The 16784-nt window shown below is 39.6% G+C and overlaps 1 protein-coding gene across 11 annotated transcripts in view; it reads right to left on the reverse strand.

Annotated features, from left to right (window-relative positions):
• Nucleotides 1-16784, reverse strand: part of TENM1 (teneurin transmembrane protein 1) — an 841958-nt gene that overhangs the window by 13067 nt on the left and 812107 nt on the right. For all 11 annotated transcript variants that reach the window (XM_009235231.2, XM_002832080.2, XM_054545040.1 and 8 more), the window contains 2 exons: nucleotides 16161-16396; nucleotides 3058-3354 (listed from right to left, as the gene is read on the reverse strand). In XM_009235231.2, coding sequence (XP_009233506.2) covers nucleotides 3058-3354; nucleotides 16161-16396 — 533 coding nt within the window. The remainder of the gene's footprint in view (nucleotides 1-3057; nucleotides 3355-16160; nucleotides 16397-16784) is intronic.

Below are 16784 nucleotides of genomic sequence, written 5' to 3' on the forward strand. Positions count from 1 at the left end.
TTATTAAATGATTATAAAATATATTTAAATGCATTTTAAAAATGAAGTTCATAAGAATTATTTTAGGAAACTGAAAGATTTACATTTACTGTAATACAAAATTTTAGCCCACAAGTCTTCAAAATATAATTATCTCAGAGAAGTCTCATAAATCAAGACAGAGAATTAATGACCACATAGAGAAAATTTAAGAAACAATAAATGATTTTTTTTAATAGGGAAGAGATCATTAAGCAACCACAGCCATTGCACAAATAATTATTTTTCTCCTAATGGCTACAAACCATTGTGCATGAAAATGATATGCATAAGTTTCACTTACTCTAGAGGAAGTCAAACTATTTTTACAAAATTTCTGCGTGTTAAGGTGAAAAATCTGCTGCTGCTTTTTAATACAACGTGACACAGGTATGGCAAGCAAATTCACAAGGTAATACCAGAGTATTTTGGGGCGTAAAAAGAGAAATCTATTTTAAAGTTTGAGAATTCTTAGTTTAAAATATGCTACAAGAACAAGCCTCTTTATCCCTGCTCTGCCCCGTCATAGTGGGAGAATGTGCGACAAAGGCCATATTAAAGAGAGGACTGGAAAGAACACAAGGAGATACAAAACCTCAAGTCACTGAAAAAGTTACATGTTACATGGGATTTTGGTAAATTCAATATTCTTTCCCTTTTACCCTCTAGAATCACAATTTCAAAGATGTTTTGATTTCCTCCCTCGCTCCCTCCCTCCCTTCCTTCCTTCCTTCTTCCCTCCCTTCCATTCTTCTGCTCTTTCTTGTTTTGATTTACCTCCAAGTGGCAGTAAGTGCTAGCTAGCATTTAAATTCTCTACTTGAGTGTTTTATATTATTTCATTTAATTATATCTATTCAGTGAATTAGTTATGATTACTGGTAATAATAATGTTAATAAAATCAATTTTATGACAAGTGACTTTTGGAAGGTAAAGAATCATTCCATAATTATGCGTTTTGTAGGTTCTGAGTTTTGCGTAACAGGATTGCTTAAATCAGTAGCTACCCTTTTAATTAGAGAACAAATTAAATATAAAATCAAGAAAGGAACAAAAGTGAACTCAAAGGTACAAATAAGCTGGTTTGTCTCACTGGTCAGAAAGTTACCAGGACTTGTCTTGATACCTTATTCCGAGTGAGGAAGGTCTTATTTTTGTCCACTGCAGACACTGGCAGTCTCACCGAGGTTTTTGTTTGTTTGCTTAGCAATTATTGCCAACTACGTTTTTGTAGCAAAGAGAACTTATGAAGTTTGCTTCACGTGATTCTTTGCTTAAGTAAATTTGATGGAATAATCAGTGAATTCAGAAAAGAGAAACAATAAAATCTCCTCATTGGTGTCAGAGAAGAGGCTAAATAACTGCACCCAGGGATGAAACTGAAGTTTTCAATAGGCTCGTATGTTATTGTGCAGATAGTCTAAAGGGAAAGTCTTATGAGACCTAGATGTGACTGTCTATAGGCAATTAGCTCAGTTGGTTGGACTCTGGTGCCAATGAGGTTGGAATTATGAGTGCAAACCCACGTATGCTTCTAAGGAGTGCTGGCTACTTAACTAGTCACATGGAGGACCTGTGGAAAGATTGGTGCAAACCTGTCTTCTTTTCTGAAAAACTAACTCAGCCAATATTCTGTTAGTGATCAGTAGCACTGTTTTTTTCATATGAAGGTCATCAATATACACCTTAAGAAACACTTTGCCTACACCTTAAGAAATACTTTGCCTATGCACACATACCAGCAAATATTTGGATTCAGTTAATGTTGTAACAGGCTTGGCATTCTGTAGGCACTAGTCACACGGTTTTGCCAATCATTCTTGTTACCAAAATTCAAAAGAGGAAAGACCTGCTCTATAAGATTCAGATTTTGCCAGTGTAGAGGACAGATTATAGATTTGATAAATATTTTTAGCAGAAAAGGACATGAAGTGGATTCACCAAAGGACTGCTTCCTTTTGCCCTGGCTCCCAAGTGAATTCTGCTTCATCTCCAGACATTTCCAACTTGGTAAATTCTCCAGCAACAAACTCTGGGAACTAGTAACATGGTTTTATAATGACATATAACTACTGGCACACTATTTTTATTTAACTTTGGGGAGGGTGTATCAGAAAAGTTGGGCATTATTTGGTACCAATAGGGAAATCTGCCATGTGAGCTATGAGCTCCTATGACTTTTCTAAGAACATCTAGAAGCTACCTTGTACTGATTACCCTTGAATTCTCAAGGGAAGCCATTTTTCAATTTTTGTAGAAATTAATTTAGGACTGATGAATTCCTAAATGTGTTGAAAGAATAGATTTGGGAAACAAGAGGCACTATCTTAGGAGATTAGACATTGAGATAGAGATCAATTACTCTTATTGTCCTCTGGTACCAATCTGGCCAGAAACCATTTTGCTCTGTAGGGGCTGATGTTTGACAAATGGTTCCTGTAGTGGGATTAAAATATTTTTCTATTATTCCCAGACACAGGCCACAAGCTCCCATTATGAAGGCTACTGGAGACTCAGTGTACACAAAAGAGTATTACCAATGAGGCCCCACTACCACCATTCCCGCAGGCTGATTGCTTTTGGAAATTAGTCTTCAAATGTATACAACTAAAATTTCACTGACTATCCTAACAAAATTAGAATTGCTTATCCTCTGGGTAAAAAGCCCTTTACCAGAGCTGAGTACATTAACACAATTTTATAATTTTCTAGTTATTTTTCCCTCAGTATGAGCTTTCATAATAATAAAGATACCTTTTCGAAAGCATGAACAAAGATGTTCAAATGAGGAGAAAGCTAAGCCATTATTCTGACTTTAGTCTGAAAGAATACTTGGCAGAGTGTGGGACTGGGGAAAATTTTCAGCTGAAAAACAGTTTATCCTTATAAGTTCAACATCTTTTTGTTACTTCTACAGAACAGAACAGCTGGAACGCAGACTTTTCTCCTGCAGGTCCTCACCAAGATGGACAATTAGGGCCATTTTCGATAGTCTCACTCAGAAACTTGAAACTTGTCTTTTTCCCCTATGTACTTACTTTTTCTAAGTAGGTATAGCTCCAAATTTTCCCATCAGCCCAAGTTCTTGAAATAATTTTTCCACTCTGGTCATATTCCATTTTTTCATTCCACGTTCCTCTTTGAATAAACGTCACCAGTCCCGAAGGTGAATATGTGATGTTCACTTCATTATATCTGCTTACAGGAGACCACAGAATGGGTCGCCCAGTCTGGTCATAAAGAATTCGAAGGGTGAATTTTCGATGATCATCATAGATCTTTCCTGTGCGGGTTATATGATCAAAATCTATGGAGAGTAGGTTTCTGTTGTGGGCCTATGAGAAACAGATATGAAATACATTTTAAGCACAGCCTTGTTCCCCTCATTAGAGCACTGACAATCATGAATCCTTTCCTGATTATCCAACGATAGAGTCTGTCTTGCCTCTGAAGCCTCACGGCTTCACATTCCACAGATGCCACCTGTCTTATTCCTCTACCACATTGTACACTCCCAGAGAGCAGGGCTATGTCTTAAGTACTTGAAATACTCTAGACTCTCAATAGGTGGTTGTTGATTGCTTTTTCCCCAGCTCAAGCCTTAAGTGTAGTGCCACAGTTTTCAGTAATTATGTGATCTTATTTTATGTAAGTCAGTTGCCTACTAAGGAGTGGGTATTCCTTCACCCTTTTCACCAGTGAAGTGGCCATAACATAAAATGGTGAATTATTTGTGTGATTAGAAATCAGACAAAAGGAATACAGTGAGCCCCCTCTAACTTATACAGATTCCCTTCTTTGGTTTCCTCGTTCACCTGGGCTTGGAGTTTTATACGATTTCACACCTATTATAGGGGAACTCAGGTTGCCTTGCCCTCTAGTTATGGAATCTCACTTAGCAATACTTTCATGGAGGCCTGTAGGTAAATGAACTAAGTGTTGGTAGGTCCCCCAGCATTCACGAGGGCAGCACCACTAAATGTGGTTAAAGCATAGAGTTAAGTTTGGATTCCAAGTTTAGAAACAGTACTTTCACATGGTTCTGGTTCTAGACTTTTTCTACTGTATGGTAGCATTTTCTCTGGGCACCTCAAAACCTTGTAGTAGTCCCAGAGTGATCCTGATTCAAGGGATCTTGAACTGGATTCCATGAAAGACAGTACTCAAAGATGCCTGACTGATAAAATTCATCTGGGTTCACACAAGATAACCAAATAACTAAATGACTTAGTAAAAAAAAAAAAAAAAGTTTAAAAAATCAGCAGTTGGACAACTGACCTGATTTTTTCCACTTTTCAGATAGTAGTGTCAATGTTTGCTAGATCTACCAGTAACTTCTGCTATGGGTAGCTGATTACAACACAATCACTTAGAAAATGCAATCCTCAACTGTTTGTGTGTGTGTGTGTTTCAAAAAGAAAAAAAAAAGGTGTTCTTGATTTTAGTCATTAAGAGGTTCAGTCCCTGCTGGCCAGTGCACTGAAGAAGGCCCTGTGGAAGATGGGAGCTTTGAAGAAGGCATAGGTGGAAAGTGCAGGAAGGAATTTTAAAATTTATTTTATTTTAGCTTAGCTCAGTTTAGTTAAGTTTTAGTTTTAGTGGATTTTATGTTTTGTTGTGTTAAAACTTTTTATTTTTAAATAGTCTGACTCACAAGAAGTTGCAAAAATGGTAGAGTTGCTGTGTACCCTTCACCCAGCTTTTAGGGGACAGACTTCTGATTTGGGTGGAGAGAGTCCTAGTGTATCTGGCAGGAACAAAAACAAGAATGAAAAAGGAGAGACTTTGAGGAGTCTAAGTAGCAGTGAACTGCAGTCAGGAGACATTTAAACTAGCTACTTGTCTGTGCACCAGTCATTTCTTCCACCTGCGCCTTAGTTTTCTTATCTGTGAAACAAGAGTGATGTTATCACTTTACACCACAAACTTGTGCTAAGAATTAAACGATATTACATACACAGGTACTTGGTAAGCTGTGAAACAACACTAGTAATTGTTATTTTTATAACATAATGAGTACTTTTCTCATTTTATTTAGGCTTGTGACTAGGACCACATTTCAGATTCCAAGGTGATTGTAGCTTAGTGTACTAGATTTTTATCTGTAAGAGTTGTCAACATGATCCTGAATGAAATGTTAAATATCTTGTTAATGAAGGGGAGGAGTGAAACTCACATTAGGATTTGACTGCATTAATCATAGTCAGATTAAACTGATTCACTAGCTACTCAACTAAACTTGATATTAATTTTAACTTTTGTGGTCAAGGATCTGTTTAACTATCTGAAAGCTATGCAATGTATCCCAAGAAAAGTGCATATAAAATGTATATATATTAACATTTTTAATATACTCTTAGGGGGGCTTTGAACCTTCCTGAAAAACCTAAACATAAAACCTTTTCAGGTCTCAGGAATCCAAGATCAACATCCTGGTTCAGAAAGAGTTTTGATCTTAGAGGTCTGGATGGCTGCAAAGCTAATGCTCTCATACCAGACTCTGGTCTTCCTTTGTTCAGAATCTTGTGCTCTTTGCTTTAAAAAGTAACCTTTCCCTCCCACCCCCAAGTATAAAAGAGATAACTTTTTCATGGCAGAAAAATTAGAAATATAGAAATTTACAAAGGATATAATTACATGTAATCCAACCATCCAATGAAAATCACTGTTAACACTTCACTGTATTTCATTTCATTTATCTTACTTTTTTGGCATAATCTCTGTGCATACATTTAAAACATACAACTGGGATTGTATTTAAAGTTTTGTGTCCTACTTTTTCAGCTAATGTTTTATCTTTAGCATTCCTTGTGTTATTCAATATTCTTAAAATATATCTTTTAATGGTTGCATGTCTTACTACATGATAAACATTTATTTATCTATTCTCCCAATTAGAAATCAGAAAGTAGAGTTTTTGTTTTTTTCTTTCATATTGCATGTTTTGCTGAACATTTTTGTAAATAAATATTTCCATAATACAGAACCCTACGAGTGAAATTACTGGGTCAAATGAGACATATTAAAAGACCCCTGATGCAACCTGAGAGATTACTTTATAGTGCACAGAGGTTGTATAAATTCATACTCCCATTAGCTAGTAGTGGGAGAGGCTATCTCAGTCCATCCTTACTAGCATTCAGTATTATCAGTTAATTAACTTTTCCCAATATGAGAGTGGGAAAATGATATGCTGCTGTGGCTTAAATTTGCATTTATTTGATGACTAGTGAGGCTGAACACTTTTTTTTTTTTTTTTAATGGGGGAAAAACTTTATTGCCGTGGGTGCAGCACACCAGCATGGCTGAACACTTTTTAACATCTATTGGCCACGTGTGTATCTTCTATAAATTGTCTGCTCATGATATTTGGCCATTTTTTTATTGGGGTGTGACACTTTGCTTTTTAAACCTCTTTTGCTTTCAGTTTCTTCATTGGTCAGCTGGGGCTAATGTTATTTGCCCTTAATTTTGAACTTCTGAAAAAAAAAAAAGAAGACCTATCAAATGTTCCATCTGGAACTGCATTTCCATCTGGAAATGCATCTGGAAGACTAGTGGTTAGATGCTTAAATTATCTGGGGGCAAGTGCTGTTTGTGTCAGGGGTAGGTTTAATTCAGGGAGTACAACCACAAATTGGGACTCTCTTTATACCATCTGTGGCCAATGCATGCAGTGTTGTCTTGCATACATATACAGCCACCTGTTGTTATGTGCTTATGTGTTGTTATGTGCACCTAAAAGGTGATAAGAAAAGCACATATTTCCTGTCTTTTGATACAACGGGCTTGGAAGCCTATAGGAAACCAGGTGTTCTTTCTTGAACTACCCTTCCTGTGGTTTTACAGCCACATATCTCCAACTGTAATACTGTTCATTTACAATAGCTGTAAAATATCCATGTACTCCCAGAGATGGTTGTAACTGTTGCAATTTATGCTATAATGATAGTTAAAGAGCCAAAGTAACAAGTGATTTCCAGTTCAACTAAATTTGTGGTTTTATTTGTCTGATAGATTAAGTTTACTACTCAAGAACACATTTCTTAATAAAGTCATTATAGCTACATAAGCAGGGATCACTGTTTAAAATCCACCACAAAGGAAGCAGAGGACAACTCTGCCTAATGTTCTTTCTCTGCCTGTCAAGACGTCTGCCGCTGTGCTTCTCTGTTTATGGATAATGCACTCTGATATTCCAGTGCTGCTGAAACACTAGTTTCAAAGTCAGGTTTGGAAGTTAATGTAAAATTCGGCTAAGAGCTAAAAAAGAATGAAGGAACTGAAATGCCACAGGTTCCTCGCTCAGTCTCCTGGGGAAACCATGTGTGAGAAGCCTGGCAAAGAGAATGCTTTTCCAGCTGAGCTCTCCCAACCTCCTTTTTTTTTTTTTTTCGAGCCGGAGTTTTGCTCTTGTCACCCAGGCTGGAGTGCAATGGCACGATCTTGGCTCACTGCAACCTCCACTTCCTGGTTCAAGTGATTCTCCTGCCTCAGCCTCCCGAGTAGCTGGGATTACAGGTGCCCGCCACCACGCCCAGCTAATTTTTTTGTATTTTTAGTAGAGACAGGGTTTCGCCATGTTGGCCAGGCTGGTCTCAAACTCCTGACCTCAGGCAATCCACCCGCCTCACCCTCCCAAAGTGCTGGGATTACAGGCATGAGCCACCATGCCTGGCCTCCAACCTCCTTCTTGAGTGCTCATGTGCCACCAGCCTCTATGATAAGAATAAGAACTAGGCTGAACACTACCTACTACTGGGGTTGTAGGCAAGGCTGAGACAGCTCCACATTCATACAAGTGCTTGCTTTCCTGAAAGATGATAGCCCTTGACCTAAGTGTGGACCATCAATCTTTATTTCCACTCTTGTTTCAGTATTCAATCTACACTAATCCTTTCCCTGGAAAAGAGAAGGGGGGAAAAAAAGATTGAAATTTGGGAATAGCTCCAAGTTAAAAAGGGTATCTTTGGATAGCTGTGCATTGAACAAAACATTTGAGTTTGGCAACTGACAAGCTGTATGGTGTGGTAAGAAAACTGTTTGGTAACAGGTTTTTAATAACGGAAGATGGATCTATGCTGTAATGCATCCTTTGGTTTCCCTTATGTTTTTTTCAGCTATACTAGGAGACAGGCTTGATTATGGTTCATACTAGGACCAGAGAGGAAAGAGGGAAGAGTGTGCTCTGGAGAGCCATGAATAGTGTTGCTGGCAGAAATGAAAAGGCCTGTGAAAAGAGGGTATATGGGGAAAAGCAAAGCCCTTTCCTGCTCTTTCTGAGGACTTTGTGTTCTAATTGTTCAAGAGAAAATCCTTTCAACCCTTCTGATTTGAAAGTCATTCAGTTAGAAAAATAACATTGTACTAGGTTGATCTAAAGGCAATTGGTGATATTTAGCTGTTTTTGACCTACACAAAGGGCAATTTGCTATGGTTCAACCAACTACACACTTGCACACCCACACCTGTGAATGTGTTGAACTCTGAGCTATGATCACTGCAGTTGATTTTCTCCCCTCCTTAAGGAGGAGAAGGCTGAATTTTCAAGGACGCTGTCTAGCATTTTAACTCACTAGACAACTGTGTTACTTGTTTAATTTTTGCTGAAGAAGTTGGAAGGTAAATAAGTGAGATGGGCCAAATAGCCATGTTAGAGTTTGGAAGATCCTGCATTTAATTTTTTTTTTTTTTTTTTTTTGAGACGGAGTCTCGCTCTGTCGCCCACGCTGGAGTGCAATGGCGCGATCTTGGCTCACCACAACCTCCACCTCCCGGGTTCAAGGGATTCTCCTGCCTCAGCCTCCCGAGTAGCTGGGATTACAGGCACCCGCCACCATGCCCGTTTAATTTTTGTATTTTTAGTAGAGACGGGGTTTCACCATGTTGACCAGGCTGGTCTTGAAGTGACCCAGTGATCCACCCACCTCAGCCTCCCAAAGTCCTGGGATTACAGGTGTGAGCCACCGTGCCCAGTCTCCTGCATTTAATTTTTATGAAGTTGTGAGAATGGATAGAAAAGCCACAGTTGGGGCCGGGCGCGGTGGCTCATGCCTGTAATCCCAGCACTTTGGGAGGCCGAGGCGGACGGATCACAAGGTGAGGAGATAGAGACCATCCTGGCTAATGGGGTGAAACCCCATCTCTAGTAAAAATACAAAAAATTAGCTGGGCGTGGTGGCAGGCGCCTGTAATCCCAGCTACTCGGAAGGCTGAGGAAGGAGAACTGCTCGAACAGGGGAGGCGGAGCTTGCAGTGAGCCAAGATGGCGCCACTGCACTCCAGCCTGGGCGACAGAGCAAGACTCTGTCTTAAAAAAAAAAAAAAAAAAAAAAAAAAAGAAAAGTCACAGTTGATTTTAAAAAGTACCACATGCTACTTTACTCTCACTAGTTTTAAGGTAATTAGTATTTGATTTTTAGAAATCAATCACTACATTAATTCCACAGATTTTATTTTTTTATTAGTATCTCTTGGTAGACAATCAAAAGCTTACTTAAGCCTACTTTTATTTCACAGAGATGCCTACCAATGAACAGGGCATAGGCATATGTTCAGTATTAGCATCAGCCTCTAATATTTCACCTGGAATTCCCATTTTTTTCTTTCTTTTTGAAAGATAACTAAACTTACTTTTAAAATAGATGGAATAAATGTATAATTTCTCTAGACATTTTATTTTTTAAAAATTATTTCATATTTAACAAGAATCATTGTATGACATTTATGCAGGATTTTCTTTTTTTCTTTTTTTTATTTTTTGGTGTGTATGTGCTTTATTATTTTAAAATCAACTTTATTTGGATAATTTACACGCAGTAGGAGTCACCAATTTTAAGTGTACAATTTAATGAGTTTTGACAGTCATTGAATCAGGTAACCACTACCACAATCATGACAGCATTTCCATCACCCCCAAAACTTCTCATTTCCCTTTATGTCAATTTAACATCCCCACCAACTGTTTTGTTCCCCCATGCAGGATTTTCAGTCATTTGTTTACATAGTGATAGATTTCTAGAAAAGTTTACATGACATCATAATAACCTTTGACACAAAACTGCTTGAGTTAGAAGGAACCCTTCTGTTCACTGTTACCTAACTACCCACTGTAACTTACAATCACATACAACTAGTTGTTTCTAATTCTTTTGAAGAATTTGATTCAATAACATGTTTTTTACTCCCAAGACACTCCCTTTACTTTGCCAGCATATAGAACCTTATCAACAGAGGGGATTCTTAGGAAATGGGCTTTTGAGCCAGACTGCCTGAATTCAAATCCTGTGATCACTGCTTACTAGCTGTGTGACCTCTCTGTGCCTCAGTTTCTTCATCTGTAAAATGGGAATGATAATGATAAACCCATCTGGTAAGGTGTTATAAATAGTAAATGAGTTAATATGTGGCAGTATACACGGTAAGGCTTCAAGGAATGCTAATTGCTGCTGTTATGGTTAATACTACCACTAATAATAGATTGCACCATCCATGTCCCTCTTTTTATAGATGAGAAAAGTGCAAAATTATGGGCATACCAGTTCTTCCTCAAAATCATACTCATTTTTCTCACCCAACTTTGGCTATATTATTTACCTTGGACATTTTTTGCACTATGCTAATTTGCCCTTGCTTAAGTACTTTGCTGTTGACCAATTCATCTGTGTAACCATATAACAGATATTTAAATTTTTTTATACCAAATCATTAATGCTCATATATAGGTGAAATGGTATGTGAAATAATTCTTTCTTTCTAGTTATCTTAGTGAGGTTGATCCAAGATTAACAAAAAGAGGCCAGGCACGGTGACTCGTGCCTGAAGTTCCAGCACTTTAGGAGGCTGAGGTGGGCGGATGGCTTGAGTCCAGGAGTTCAAGACCAGCCTGGGCAACATGGCAAGACCCTGTCTTTACAAAAAAACAAAAACAAAAATTAGCCGAGCATGGTGGCATGTGCCTGTAGTCCCAGCTACTCAGGAGACTGAGGTGGGAGATTCGCTTGAGCCCGGGAGTTAGAGGCTGCAGTGAGCCAAGATCATGCCACTACATGCCAGTCTGGGAGACAAAAAACAAAAAAACAAAAACACAACCAAATATAGCAGGTTCTATGATTTGGAAGCCCCAAGAATTCCTGGACCCCAAAAATCAATACTGCCCAGTAGCCTTGATATAGGAAATCCTGTCTCCAGGGGGCTCCTTAGGGGGAAAAGCACTGTTACTTGACTGAAAACTGCAGATATATTTTTAAATAGATTAATCTGATTAATATATCTCCTGTCAGGCTCCTTATCTAAATTTTCACAAAATAAATGCTTCCACCAAACCTGAGGAGAAGGAAGTTAAAACAGTGTTAAGTGAATGAAAATCCAACTCTGAGCACCCTGTAGCTGAGGACCAAGGCAATTTCTGAGAATAGAGGAAGAGGCCAGAGCCCTCTTGGCTGCCCCCACCAATTCCCCATCATTTGTCAGCCTGAGACCCTGTGTTCAACCGAGCTTGTTTCTCCTTCTCAGCTCACATCTGAACACTCACATGTTTCATTTAAAAACCAACCTACCCTATTCTCAGTTGTGTTTGAGTAGAGGAAAAAAGTAAATGGTGAGAGTTTTAGATAAGTCTTTGCTTCATTTCACTTGTAAACACATAATAATCCTACCTGATTTTATAATTTTGGTCATAAAGTGCTAAGCCCCCTCCATTGTTTTTCTTTTAATAAAGGAGGCTGCAGTTCAGGGATTTTGCTATAACCTTACAACTCAGTCTACAAAATCTTATAAACAGCTCTGGGATCCAAAGCTGGGACAAATCTCATATGACAGCATTATTATCCATGGTCATAGCAAGGTACAAACTGGATGTAGTTCCTAAACCAGTACGCTTTTGGTGAATGCCCAATTCTTTTACAATTGCCTCTATTGTTATCTGCACTCTAATTTCTCTATTGTCCAGGGAAATGTGTTTATGGGGACAGATTGATGCAGCAGATGAGCAGATACATGGACTAGATGCAAAAGTGCCTTGCAAGGAAGGAAGATGAGTCAAACACAACTCAGGTTGGGGGGAAATGGATTTTTTAAATAAATGAAATTTCAAGATGTTAATGCGACCTATTTCACTTAATGGAGCTGGTGAAGGATGGCTCAGAGGTAACAAATCCCTTGCCTGCTCAGGCTGAGCAGGGTATCATGTTTCCCAAAAGTTTGCCTCCCTCACCTTAAAAAGGATCCTGACATTGCATGAAAAAAAATCACTGATTATTCTCCAAAGATAGGTCTGTCCTTTTCTGATTTTTTTTTCTTTCCAGCTAAAAGGTCTGGGGGAGGTGTGATTGGCAGCTTTTGGGAACATTTGACGTCTATCATCTTACCAAATGGGCCTTTAAATGAACCTGTTATTTTGTCCTTGAACAATTAGTGCTTTATGGCCTGCACACTTGCAAATTACAACCACACTTTTGTGTGGGTTATCAAAAGGGAGCCCCATTTCCCACAGTACAGAAGGGGTTTCTATGTTGTATGACGTGGAAATTCTGTCTCAACAGCTCTGATAGCTCCACCTGCCCTCAGTCTGAAATGACAGCTTCACTAGAAGAAATAAATGATTCAGTCCAAGGTATTGAGGAACTTGAGAGCATCAGAGAAGCTTATTCTTTGTATGCTTACAAATGGGCCATTGCATATTTTGGTCCAGGAAGAGAGAAAACTGGCATCAGCTTGTCCCTTGAAAAGCTACCAGAAATGAAGGGACGCCATCTCAGAAATAATAACGTCAGTGGGGGAAGAGAATTTGCTTTGTCAAAATTGGATTCACATGTCCCTTTTGGGAGCATACTCATTTCATTAAATTGGAAATGCCAAATCTGGGGAAATTGAGGTATCAGCATAAAAAAAATCACTAGGAATAGGGAGAGCAGGTAAAAATTAACCAGTTAAGCAGCCTCCTTCCTCTTTTTGCCTGCTTCATGCTTTTCCTGCCTGGAAGCCAGCCAGTTGTCCTGTGCCTCCCACACTTGCCAGTACATTAGAGTCGATTATTTGTCTCTTTTTGTCAGCATTGAAATGAGGAGTCAGACCCTGCCAAGGTAGCTCCACTGAGTGGGGCAATGATTTATAGATTAATTATTTTAAGGAACAAGGCAGCACAGTGTGATGCAGTAGAAAGAGTGCCATGCTAGGTGAGAACCTGCATTTTAGCTCTGGCTCTGATCCTTAATAGCTGGTTGACTTTGGGCAAATCACTTAACCTATCTGGGCCTTGGTAGCCTTATCTGTAAATTGAAAGTAACAATTGACAGCTGTGGTGATCAAATAAAATCCTGGCTATGAAACCATTTTGTTCACTCTGAGGCACTAAACATACGTAAATGATTGTTATTGTTATTAGACTTCTAGGGGCATGCCATCGTAACACCACCTGGCCAATAAGGGGCCTCATTTTTCAGTCACAGGGCCTCAGGGAGTAGCCTAGAAGTGATATAGAGAAGAAGGCCTTGAATTTGTTGCCCTTATAGTCCAGTCTGCAAATCTGCTCAACTCTGCCACAGGATTGGAAATGGGTCACATTATAATTAGTACTAACTAAACACTTTACTTCTTAACACTAATGAGCTCCCAAATGTTTTATGACCATTAGCTTCTCAGCATTAAGAACAATTTGGGATATGGGGTGTAAATTACAGTTTATACTTTCTCTCCATTATCTGTGCATATGGAGGACAGAAAACAGGATGGGTTGTTCTAGAAAATGGAAACATCCAAGGTCACATAATATAGAATGAGTTATCCTAAAGAATGAAAAATCCCAAAGTCACATAGTATATGATTTGGTTCAGAAAGTTTTTTTGAGGCTATATGCTGGGAGAGGCACTAAGAAATCATGTCTTCAATACAATTTTTCTGTGATGAGTCCATGAGCTCGATAAGCCATATGTAGATAATTCTTACTTTCTCTAGTAGTACACTTTTATTTTACAGGTGAAAAAAAAATCAAGGCATTTCTTAAAGCATTTGTAAAATAGGGTATCAAGGCTAGATTCTCTAACTTCCCCATCCAGGATTCTACCCAGGAGGTCCTATTTCTCAAAGAATTCCGATAGAAATCTTTACTGCTACCCACGCAGAGGTTTGATATTTGGATTGGTTTCACTTCTCCTTTCAGTGGCATATCTGGTAAATATTCTGTCAGAAACTTGTCAATGGAATCGAAACATAAAAATTGACTTGTGCACATACAAATTTCAGTAGCTTAAAAAAAAAAAACCCAAACAAAACCAAACAAAAAAAAAAACCACCCACTAAAGTCTGTGGCTGTGTGTCACCAATAGAACTGATTGAAAAGTGAGCACTGGCCGGGCGCGGTGGCTCATGCCTGTAATCCCAGCACTTTGGGAGGCCGAGGTGGGCGGATCACAAGGTCAGGAGATCAAGACCATCCTGGCGAACACGGTGAAATCCCGTCTCTACTAAAAATACAAAAAAGTAGCCAGGTGTGGTGGTGGGCACCTGTAGTCCCAGCTACTTGGGAGGCCGAGGCAGGAGAATGGCACGAACCCGGGAGGCAGAGCTTGCAGTGAGCCGAGATCATGCCACTGCACTCCAGCCTGGGCGACAGAGCAAGATTCTGTCTCAAAAAAAAAAAAAAAAAGAAAGAAAAAAGAAAAGCGAGCACTGCTGTAGATTATTTTGTTCATATCAAGCCATATGACTGGTTTGACTGCCTCTCTCTGGAATTGGGTGGTTGTTTGGGGGTTGCACTTCCACAACCTTAAGGTTACCAAACTTTTGATATGAGTTCTAAATTTCTTTTCAAATAATGAATATGTCAGTATGTTCAATTCTTTGCCTTCTACTTTTAAACTTAACTTCCTCGTAAAGCAACCTTTTTCAATTACCTACTACACCCTGACTCATTCCGATTACCTGCTCCACCCTAAATCATTCGGATCACCTGCTCCACCCTAACTCATTCAGATTACCTGCTACCTGCTCTGCCCTGACTCCCGCCAAAACACTCACCCCGTCATTTCTTTAAATTAGCCAATCGGAATTAGTTTAGTCTGTGCGGTCTAACCCTAGCCAATAGGGGAACGACACAGCAACACGTGCGTCAGGGAAAAGAACCCTCCCCCCTCCCTTGTCCAAGTGTGCTCTCACCATTGCTCCATCTGTAAGGGCGCACCCTTCTATAGAAGTAACTTGCCTTGCTGATAATTAAAAAGAAAATTTTATATTCGAGTGCTATTCCTTCTGCGGCACCGAAACTTTATATATAACATAAACCTTCCCGGTATATCAGGCGTGACACAGGTGCTCAAAGCAGATCTGGCCTCAACAGTGAGTGATTATTTCCCGCAGGTTGGCAGTTGCTCTAGGGCTGATATTGAATGTTACTACATGTAGAAAGTTGGCTACATCATCCTAACACTGGTTAATGTTCAAGAGGAGACAGGTAGACAGAGTGCTATGGCGATTGTAGGCTTTGTTTGCTGCAGAAAAGCTGACCGAGGTCTCCTGGTTAACTCTGGTGAACTGTGCTTGGTAAGGACTTTAAAACTCCCTAATCTATAACTTCCTCCAGGCAGCTCTGAGTACCTCAACCCAGTCTCAGTACCAGTCCTTTATCCCTCTGGCCCTGGATATGTATTCATGGCAATGCTATAATTCACTGATTTTTTCCTCTTAACTTGCCTTTGCCCAAATGTTGCCTTTTGCCTCACATCCTTTTGTGTGTACCTGAGAGGTCTTTCCAAAGAACTACCTGGAAAGCAGGGACCTCGGTCAACTCAGTGAACCTGATAAACATCTCCAGGGCATGCTGGGAGGGGTGCTGGAGGGCCTCCTTTGACTAAACACATTTCTCCAGCCAGACTTTCTTGGTGCCTGAAATTGCTACTATTAGAGCACTTTAGCTGGCTAATGACAAAGAAAGCTCCTATTAGAATGCTCATTTAAGGATACTGAACCATTATCGGCCATTAGCACCCTCTTTTGAATTAGTATATCATATAAGCCAGTCAGTCCCTAGAAAAGCTTTGGAGAAATGGGACTTCAGTTTAGGGAGGCTCTGCAGTTACACAAACAAACAAACAAACAAACAAAACACTTATAAAAATTCTATATCTTGTGTAAAGTCAAGCCTTACCCTCAGCCTCCTTTCAAAAGCCGAAGCATTGCCTTTGTTTTGCTCCTTCCTCTGCCGCCACTCAATGAGGTTTGCATTGTGCTCTCCGGGCAATGAGATGTTGCATTTGCCCAGGGTAGGGTTGACTGCCCCTGCCAGGATGTGGGGCTCTGAGCTGAGGCCGATCTCCATCCCGCTGGCAAAAGTGACACGCAGGGAACCATCTGGACTCACCCGATAGGTACTTTGAGTATTTTCTGCAGACAGAAGAGCAAAGGAGGAAGAGGGGGAAGGAAGGGAAGAGCAGGAAGCAGAAAAGAGACAGGTTTAGTTTTAGGAGGCACGTTTGGGAAGGGATAAGCAGGTGGGGTGCTCTGGTCCTATCTGCCTTCTGGGCTAGACTACCGCTCTGACAGGCAAACGTGTTCCCTATCCATTTGGGTCTTGTTATTTTCACAGCTGGAGTATCTGTTTCTTGGATAAAAGACTCTTGTCTAACACTGCAGGCTGTTTTTGTTTTTTTCTTTTTTCATTTTTAAAGAATTCCCTCCCTCACTGACTTGTTGGATCAGCCTCCTCAGTTTGATATGCTGGGAGCTAGAATGAGAAGAGTATGAAGTTCAACTTAGCACCTTACCACCTGGG

This window comes from Pongo abelii, chromosome X (genome assembly GCF_028885655.2).
Source record: "Pongo abelii isolate AG06213 chromosome X, NHGRI_mPonAbe1-v2.0_pri, whole genome shotgun sequence".
NCBI lineage: Eukaryota > Metazoa > Chordata > Mammalia > Primates > Hominidae > Pongo > Pongo abelii.